The sequence below is a fragment of the Sinocyclocheilus rhinocerous genome, unplaced genomic scaffold, assembly GCF_001515625.1.
Source record: "Sinocyclocheilus rhinocerous isolate Xijiao unplaced genomic scaffold, SAMN03320098_v1.1 scaffold1473, whole genome shotgun sequence".
Lineage (NCBI taxonomy): Eukaryota > Metazoa > Chordata > Actinopteri > Cypriniformes > Cyprinidae > Sinocyclocheilus > Sinocyclocheilus rhinocerous.
Genome location: NW_015638582.1, coordinates 920,692 through 931,196, shown reverse-complemented (window position 1 = coordinate 931,196; position 10,505 = coordinate 920,692). Strand labels below are relative to the sequence as shown.

The 10,505-nt window shown below is 38.4% G+C and overlaps 1 protein-coding gene across 5 annotated transcripts in view; it reads left to right on the top strand.

Annotated features, from left to right (window-relative positions):
* Positions 1-10,505, top strand: part of igf2bp2a (insulin-like growth factor 2 mRNA binding protein 2a) — a 72,260-nt gene that overhangs the window by 43,720 nt on the left and 18,035 nt on the right. For all 5 annotated transcript variants that reach the window (XM_016565098.1, XM_016565099.1, XM_016565097.1 and 2 more), the window contains 4 exons: positions 2,270-2,318; positions 3,602-3,653; positions 7,955-8,018; positions 8,903-9,190. In XM_016565098.1, coding sequence (XP_016420584.1) covers positions 2,270-2,318; positions 3,602-3,653; positions 7,955-8,018; positions 8,903-9,190 — 453 coding nt within the window. The remainder of the gene's footprint in view (positions 1-2,269; positions 2,319-3,601; positions 3,654-7,954; positions 8,019-8,902; positions 9,191-10,505) is intronic.

The following is a 10,505-nucleotide window of genomic DNA, read 5'->3' as shown; positions in this document are numbered from 1 at the left end:
GTGATGTCATTCAACCCCCGATAGTCAATGCAGGGGCGCAGCGAACCATCCTTCTTCTCCACAAAGAAGAACCCCGCCCCAGCTGGAGAGGAAGAGGGACGGATAATGCCTGCTACCAGAGAATCGTGTATATACCTCTCCATGGTCTCTCTCTCCGGACCGGACAGAGAGTATAGGTGCCCCTTAGGTGGAGAAGTGCCAGGCAACAGGTCAATCGCACAGTCGTACGGGCGATGCGGAGGCAGAGATGAAGCTCGGGACTTACTGAAAACCGCTCTCAAGTCATGGTAAGCCTCCGGTACATCCGCCAGGCTCACCGGCTCCTCCTGCAACACAGAACAAGACAAGACTGGGGAAAATGCAGCACCTAAACACTGAGCTAAACAGAAAGGGCTCCAAGTCAAAATAGACCCGCGAGCCCAATCAATATGGGGGTTATGCTTAACCAACCAGGTGTGACCCAACACCACTGGAGCGGTGGGCGAATGAATAAGGAGGAATCGGATCTCCTCGGCATGATTACCAGACAAGGTTAGCGTGACGAATTTAGTGACATGGGTAATATTAGTGAGATGGGTGCCACAAAGGGTCCTGGCAGAAATAGGTTCGGCCAGGGCAACGGACGAAATCCCCAGAGGTGTAGCCAATCTGGAATCCATGAAGTCGCCCTCCGCTCCAGAGTCGATTAACGCGGAAACTTGGAAGACAGCTCCCTCAAACTGTAATGAAGCTTGAAACTCTGACCGACCACCAGATGGCAGTCGAGTAGTAGTGACGCTCACCATGCGCTCTCCCTTGCGTGATAAGCGTCGCCCCGCAACAGGGCACGCCGCTGCAACATGGCCCGCCTCCCCGCAGTAGAGACACAGCTGATTGGCCAGGCGACGCCGTCGCTCCCCTATGGTCAGCCGTGCTCTCCCGACTTGCATGGGCTCCTCTTCCGGGAGGATGAGGTGTTGAGACAGCGTGTCGCACGCCACTACTAACTCCGCCCCAGTGACGTGCTCGCGGGGAATCCCCCCTCTTCGGTGCCGGAAATGGAGAGCCATCCGGTCATCGACCCGAATGGCGAGATCGACCAATCCATCCAAGCCAGAAGGCAGCTCAAGGGAATAGATCTCGTCCTTCACGTGCTCAGCCAGGCCGTGGAGGAAGTGATCTGGAAAATCGATTGTTCGGAGAAGAAAAGATGAACGCTACCATGAGTCCTGTGTTGTGCCAACAGTGAAGCATCCTGAGACCACCCATGTGTGGGGTTGCTTTTCAACCAAGGGAGTGGGCCTTCAGGATTTGGCCCAGAAGCTAATATCCAGCATGCCAGAGCGAATTGTAGAGGTTATGAAAAACTATGATGGTATATTTTTTTTTGCTAATAAAAGCCTTTAAAACTTATATGTACTTTGTCACTACTATTCTGTAATAAAAGTTATTCTTCATCAAGATCTTCGACGTCTTCACTTTTTCTTACAATATGCTTATCATTGTTTTTTAGTATACCATAGAAACATATGGAAAAATAATCTACAAATACTGAAGTAGCAAACTTTGCAAAATACAAATTATATGAAAACAAAATTTATGTCAATGCCAAAACTTTTGGCCATGACTGTACACTACACACACACACAAATATAAAAAATGTTGTGAAGACCGAGATGGCCAATGCATATTATATCATGATATTTGATATTTCAAAATGTGTATATTTGCTCTGCAATAGCTTATACAAGATATTTTTTGTTCAGTCAGAGGAACCAGCATTTTAGCCTAAGAATAAAAGTATTACAAGGCATGTTTTTCACACATGTAACATATAAATGAACAATATTTTCATACTTTCATAATAATTTCAACAATTTTTGTTTATATACTGTATATCAATATAAAAAAATGTAGCAATATAACAGCAGTATTTTTTTGCTAAAACATTTTAAAATATAAAAGATGTTATGCTGGACTATAGTGTTTTCAGAGTCATTGATTCAGTGATTAGAATTGATTCACTTAAATTTTTTTCTGTCTTAGTTATGATTTGTGAGATGACACAGTCTTTGACAGTTTTTAGGGAAAAGCACTTAGAAATAATCACCATATTCACAATATTTCAAGAAGTTATAGTTTTGTCCCACTGTTTCTTTAGTTTCTGTTGGATCTGATCTAGAGGCAGCCTGTATGTTTTCACGCTGTAGCACCTATGTTGAATACCGCTGTGCATCTCCCTTTCACTTTCTTTTTTTTTCTCACTGTCAGTTTCTTTCTGTGTCCACAGGAGTCGGAAGATTCAGATCCGGAACATTCCTCCTCATCTCCAGTGGGAGGTGAGTGTGTAACCTCTCGGGCAGAGAGAACAGTGTGTGTGGTCAAGACTCTGTCTGTCTCCTCTGGGCTGCAGCGCTTCTTTCTCTAACTCACGGTGCGTTAGGGAAGCTCCACCCATACACACACAAGTACACTTCCTCTGCAGTCCATGTGAATCCGTCTGGAGAGAGTTCAGCCCTGGTGACCCGATTGTAAATCCTGATGACATCATCACAGTCAGCGCTGGCCCACTTGCACGCTCTCACACACTTGTGCATGTATTTGGACACTGTGCCTTTGTATTCTGCATTGCTCTTTGGAGTTTAGCAGTTCACTGTGTAAAAAATGGTGTGATTATTCAATATCATACCATATGAGCAATTACTACTCACACAAGTGGCTGTTTTGGTGACATTTGCACACCAGTTTTGAATCTGAGCATGAACAGGCACTTGACACAAGCTTTGAGGAGCTGAAGAATATCATTGAGTAAAAAAATTCTCAAACAATGTCTCAAACAAAGCTATCTATTGATTTAAAATATGATTAATAAATAAATACACTTTTAACTTTAACAGCCCCAGGTGACTGAACTGTTGTTGTATGATGAGAGCTACAGTACCGTTCAAAAGTTTGGGGTCAGTTAGATTTTTTTTAATTAAGGAAATTAATATTTTTTTGTAGCAAGGAAGCATTAAATTGATCAAAAGTGACAGCAAAAAAATAATGTTACAAAATATTACTATTTCAAATAAATGCTGTTCTTTTGAATTCATCAAATAATTATGTGAGAAAAAAACATAAAAATATTAAACAGCATATATTAACTGTTTTCAACATTGATAATAGTAAGAAAGTTTCTTGAGCACCTAATTAGCATTAGAATTATTTTTTCTGAAAGACTGGCATAATGGCTGCTGAAATTCAGCTTTACCATCACATAAATAAAGCATTTTTTAATTAATTTAAACAATACATGTTTTAAATAGAAAACAATTTTAAATTGTAATATTTCACAGTATCACAGTTTTTACTGCATTTTCAATCAAATAAACAAGAGATATAAGAGACTTCCACCAAACTTTTTAACGGTAGTGTATGTATACTTTGTGTTAGGCAGAAAAATAATAGTATACAGGGTTTGATATTTGGCATAATGGTGAGTATAATGATGGCATTTTCATTTTGGGGTGAACTATTCATTTTATTTTCCATCTCCTATTTTCTGGTATTCAATCTAAAAACAGTTTATGAGGTGTTTTGCTGTTTGTGTTTGTAACTGATTGTTCTCTTCTCATTGCAGGTTTTGGACAGCCTATTAGCACAGTATGGTACTGTAGAAAATGTGGAACAAGGTAAATGAGTTGCCATAGTCTAAAGTGATTATACTTACATGTATAGTATACTAAGTTTTTTTTTTTTTTTCTGTTTGCGTAGCATGCTAAATTCCATCTAAAAATGTTCAAATCCTTTTGTAATCAACATGTTTGCAGCTTGTACCAGGTGGATGGTATAAGTGAATTACCTATTTATGGACCCATTAAGATTATTTTCTGTTGGGGACTTTGCCTTACAGCACATGTGCTGATGTAGTGTGGATGAGTCTAAATTACTAACAGATTGTGGACTACAGAGGCAATGTGTGCATTTAGATCACACGTTATCCAAACTTAAATCACATCAACACATGCTGCCAGTGGAGACGTCTCAGTTTTGATGTTCTGTAATTGTCTTTCCCAAATGAGAGAGAGCGTGAGAGGGAGGCACACAGGCAGGGCGCCTGCGACTGAGTGTGAATGAGAGGAAGTCACAGACAGAGGGATGAACTCCGCTCTGGATGACATGAGCAGCATGATGGAGTGGAAGTGTGTGGATTGAAGTGGGACAGAGTGGCGAGGCTCCAGCTGTAACGTGTGTAGGGAGGTAGGCGCCTGCGGTCTCTTTCTCACTCACAGCTGAGACGGATTGCGTACCTGGTACCTGGTATTAACATGCGTCTCCTGCGACTACTTGAGATTTGATAGAAGGGTCTCTGATTTAGTGACTAAAAATGATTTTATCTGTGTGTTAAATTAATGTTGTTACAGTGGTGCTTGACATGACCCGTCATTGTATGTTGATATCAGACCCAAACAGCTGTTCATAATCCAGACAAAGACACTCTCATCTTAGTAAACGTGTTAGTGATATCCAGAATGTGAATGAGTCAACAATAAAGGAAAATGTAAAAAAATTGTTGTGTAAAACACATATGCAGAGTTCCTAGAAATTTGTATTTATGTTGGTTTCATATAGTTTTGAAAAAACTTTTTTTTTTTTTTGCTATTTCCAAGACAAGTTTACTTTTAAGTGTTTATATGACTTTAAAACTGTTATGTGGTTTAACAATCAATTAAAAATCTTGTTCTAACACCTTGAATATATGTGACCAGGGCCTAAAACTAACTTTTTGCCAGACCTGCCAATGGTCGGTGACTTAAGGAAATTTACCGGCCAGAAATATTTTTTACCAGCCATGGAAAAAAAAACAGGCAGTTATGACACCAAAATTTTAGATAATAGACAAAAAAATCAATTCCAATTCCAATTCGATTCCAATTTCGATGCTGCTAAAACTACTAGCTTAACCAATAAAAATTTAATAGGCTACATTTTTAAAGACTAGTAAATAGTAAGTTGTAAAATAAGAGCAAATCAAATTACAAGCAATAGCACAAAATAGCCAACAAAGATACAAATAGAAACGGTGCATTTCAGGCAGGTCTAACAGTGATTTTCAGGTAGCCTACAGAAATGTAATAAATTATTCTAATCAAATAACACTATAGTATTTATATATTTTTTAAAGTTCAAGAGCAGTGAGTGATTGTTTTTTTTCTTCTTTGTCCTGTTTTCTTTGATTAGCATTAAAAACGCAGACAACAGCAGGGTTATTGGAATTCTGTGTTTATCACTTTAACACCGTGTCTACACCGCAGCAGCTTGAAGTTGTCAACACTGGATGCGACAAAACGGCCGTTGTTTGGACTATTTTAGAAACAGAACGGGGAATCCGTTTACTTTCGGCAATTTGTCGTGTCGCGCTGCGCCACATCCTATGTAGACAATATCACTGATTATAATGGGTTCTATTGTCTTGTGACACATTGAGTCGCGCGTGGTTCATGCCCGTTTTTTTCTCAGCTGTTCATGTTCACTTAAGAACCAACTACTTTACTAGGATACTCACAGAGATGGGCATTTTTGACATAATTTTGTGTGAATTTGTCCGTTCAAGCACAGGAAGGAAGCAGAGCTCAAGACGCGGCTTTCAGGCCGAGGCTTAGGATGTTTAAACTCCCCACTCAGTGCGAGTAACGCGTGTCCTTTTGTGTGTTCTAGCTCTTAAATATATTTACATTGCAAAGGCTTAAACTTTTGTGATGAAGCAGCACTGACCCGTCAATTGTACAGAGCGTTGTTCACATTTGTTCACATTTATGTTCTCACAACATTGCACTGTTAGAATTTATAAAATTGTTACCGGCCATCTGGCGACTCACACAGTTTCATATACTCGCCAAAGCCGATTTTTACTCGCATTTGGCGCTTGGCGAGTGTTAATTTTAGACCCTGTATGTGACATTTAACAATACTGATTTTGTTTATTAATTGCTTATTTGAATTACTAGTTCTGGGGAGACACAGCTTAATTAACCTTGATGAAAAATTTAAATTATTGGATAATTTGTCATAATAATAATAAGCAGTGAAGCAATTTACATTTTTTATAATTAATTTATAATATATATGAAAAAAGACTGTGCTGAAGTACTTACAATTAATTTAATGAATAAAATAATTACTAGTCAAGTTTTCATTTCAAGAATTTCTTGAAAGTTTCTTCAATTAACTTTTTTTTCATTGTGATATTAAGACACATTTTTGAAAAAATATGAATTTTAGTTGTGAAATGAACAATGACGTTAATAACATTCTCTTTATAGAAAGGGTGTATTTAAGCTATTGTATGCATGAATTGCATTTTTTAATAAGTTAATAGATCCAGACAAAAAAATGGCATTTTAAAATGACATGTCATATCATTAGCCGGGTTTCCATCCAAAGTTGCGAAACTTAGGCGCAAAATTTAAATATTGCATAAAACATTTGCAAATAAGCTCAAAGACAACAAAATTGTCACTTTCTGATAAACTGGGACTATAAATCACTAAGAAAAGTAGGAGAAGCCACTGAATATAATAATTTTCAAATATAATAAATTACTTGCACCTCAGAGCTAGTAGACGAAACAAAGTAATGCGGTCATTGCTTTCGGAGGTGGATGCCTGCTGTTTGGGAATGCAGTTCTGGGAGGCAATTATACAGAAGTACTTTGATGACAGACTTTGCGCAGGCATTTCAAAAATGGCCATAACAAAATTTCAGATGCTATGGAACGAGATTGGTGCGCTGGTTAGTGAAGTTATCCCATCCCATAGTGCAAAGTCACACTTTTTTGATGCGCATGGAGGAATTTATTCGCAAATGCGTTTCTCCATATCCCATTATTTGCATTAATCCTTTTTTGCAAAAGTCAAAAACCACCTCAAGTGAGCGGCAAAACTTTTTTGCGAATTGAAGGATTTTTATTCAAAATTTGGCGCTTCCATCACTCGTTTCCGATCATGCGATATGTCAGAATGCACATAAAAACAGGCTGATGGAAACATAGCTTATTGTCTCAAAAACGACAGAATTCTCAATCCAGTCTGAATGAATGAAATCACAGACTATAGTAATAATTATAACTCCAGCATCATTTAGAAAACGAATCGTATCCAAATAGTGTTGTTGTGTTACTTGTGCGCTGCATCTTATGAAATAAATATGAACGTGTCGGCATGACGTAAGGGCATTGCTACTTCTCGTCGTTCTTTCTCAGCGCTTATTGCATGATGTGTCTTCATTGGTGACACTCACTGGTTCTGAGATTGATCGCTTGAGCTGTCTTACAGCGAGGCTTTGTGGTTCTCTTCATGTGCGAAGCTCTGGATTTCTGCCCAGCCATCCCACTCAGCTTCCACTGTTCTTCCAGACAGACTGTCTGGTCCTCTAGGCACACAACTCCATCTAATCAATAAAAAGGCAGGCTTTCCTCTTAAAAATGCCATGCACATGCACATTGTCTCTGCAGTGGCTTCTGTCTGTAATTATTCAAATGAACCAAGAGGAATTCTTGTAATGTGGCACAACCTTCATTTAGCCCCATTTCACACTCTTCAGAGAGTTTAATACAGCTTGACCTTAAGAGGTCCAGATCTGTACGCAGGTGCTATTGTTAGCTGTTGGATGCGTATAGCTGCATGAACTCTTCAAGTGGAGGTCTTTCCCTCATTGTGTGTGTATTTAGATGATACACAGGGCTTTGATCTACGGACGTCAGGGTTGTTTTGTGCTTGCCCTGTGAAGTACACATCTGGCCATGGCACAGTAATCCTTAGTTTATATGCTGACACTGAGACACACAAGTGGCTCTTCACAGCACTAGTGTAAAACTGCATTTGTTTGTCTGTATGCACATAATACAGAAGCATGCAGTCTCACATTTATGAATATGATCGAGCTCCCTTTTTATAACTCATACTTTCTCTCTCTGTATTCATTCTTTTTGCAGTTAACACTGATACAGAAACAGCAGTGGTGAATGTGACATATTCAACAAAAGAAGAGGCTAAAATGTAAGAATCTAAGTATGAAGGTTTTTTGGGGATGGACAGTATGACCAAAATCATATATAAATAGAAATATTTAAACTAATAAAAAATTAAAGCGTGAAGCAAAATGACAAACTTAAGCTACGATTAAAATGAAAACTGAATATACAAAAAAGTCAAAATAGTATAAATACTATAATAGTAAATAAATAATATATTAATATAACACTGGCATAAAATTGTATACTATTACTAAACTTAAATATGTTAAAAACAATTGCTCGTTATTTAAGTAATTACAAGTAACTACAAGTAACTGATTAATTTTTTTGTCACATTAATAATATATATATATATATATATATATATATATATATTTGAATCCAATTCTTCTTTGTAAAAGGCAAAAAGGTGATCATACTGATTTCGAAGTTAAGGATTCATTCGTTTGAATATACATTGAACCAAAAACTATCAAAACATCTTAGTTGATAATTCAGTATACTTTGTTTTTGACAAAACATCCTATGTTTCGGTAGTGACAGCACATTTTCGGTAGTGACAGTAATGCTTTGGTAGCAACCACATCACATTATCAGAATACATTTTTCCCCCTGAAAAAATGTAATCCCAAAATGTTTCAATAAATCAGTCCCATTGTAATCGGAAAAAGTTTTCTTCATCGTACATGCTTTTCTACAGAACCTCTAATGGTTGGCGCATTTTTAACTGTCACTGGTTATACACCGTCATACTGCCCTGCCTTATTTTTTGATTTACAAAAGAGCAGTACAAAACTCACCATCTGTACGCTGTCATTGTATTCCACTGATCAGCTCATTCTGATAAAGCTCATTCTGATTCTGATTCTGATTCTGATTCTGATAATTGTCCCCCTCTGTGTCCAGAGCTGTTGAGAAGTTAACAGGACAGACCTTTGAGGATTACTCCTTTAAAGTGTCTTATATTTTGGATATGGATGCTGCTCCGCCTCTGCCTGCGACCCGGAATCTTCGGGGTGGAAGGACATCACGGGAACAGGACTCCCAGCCTGGGACCTCTGCAGGCTCCCTGGGGCCCCGACAGAAACAGCCAGACTTCCCCTTGCGCATGCTGGTGCCCACGCAGTTTGTGGGAGCCATCATTGGCAAGGAGGGGCTCACAATCAAAAACATCACCAAACAGACACAGTCTAAGTGAGTGAGAGAGTGAGATCCTTAAGTGTATGGAAGGGACATCTGCGGTTAATGAGATTCAGAAGAATTCTTCCAGTGCAATGGAATTAATATCAATACAACTACTATTTATATAATGGTCACAATTTATTTTAAGGTCTAATTCTCGCTATTAACAAACCATTAACTACGACTTTCGCCTCAATACATTACTAAACTAATTTGCTGCTTATTAATAGTTAGTAAAGTAGTTGTTAAATTTAGGTATTGGGTAGGATTAGGGATGTAGAATATGGTCGTGCAGAATATGTGCTTTATAAGTACTAACAAATAGCCAATTTGTTAATAATAGGCATGCTAATAAGCAACTAGTTAATAGTGAGAATTGGTCCCTATACTAAAGTGTTACCTATATAATTAATTGCATAATAAATGTATTACAAATGTGATATACACTACCATTCAAAACTTTGGGCGTGGTAAGATTTTTTGGAAACATTTACAATAATGTTTCATTTGTTAACTACATTATTTAAAGGGGTCATATGATGCTTTTTTAAAGATCATTATTTGGTGTAACAGAATATGTTGACATGCTTTAATGTTCAAAAAACACATTATTTTTCAAATACTGTACATTATTGTAGGTCCTATATGCCCCGCCTCTCTCAAACGCTTCGTTTTCTACAAAGTCCCTCCTTCCGACAAGCGCAGTCTGCTCTGATTGGCCAGCTGACCCAATGCATTGTGATTGGCCGAACACCGCAAACACTCGTCGGAAATGTAACGCCCCTTACCATAATCGCGAGCTTCATTTTTCAAAATAAATGCAAAGACAGAGCCCGAAAGGGGAACAGAGTCGCGCACACACACACACACACGATGCGCAAAACTCCGCATTTGAACAATCAATAGCAAATACTTAAACTAATAACAAAACAGTAGCTGATTCAGAAGCGCCAGATTGTCATAGCAAAGTCAGAATTACCTCCTCTCCTAGGTTCACGAAACGGTCGTCCATAAAATGCATTGCTGTTCTGTTGTAAGTAATCTTAAAGATTCCTAAATGCATCTACTTTCGGAAGGCCAAATAAAGTGCTTTTGCTTTCGCCTAGAAACACACAGCATCTCCCTGACATGCTGCTTCAACACTAACTGCGGTTACTGAAACCACGCCTTCTTTCTTTGCGTGCACATTTGGGCAGCATTATGCAAATATTTCCACATAGTGAGGTAGATATGTGGGGGCGTGTTAGAACGAGCCGTTTTAGGGGGCGTGGCAGAGTCTTAACTTTGATAAAGAATATCTCTTTGGTTTTGAGACTTTAGTCTTTGC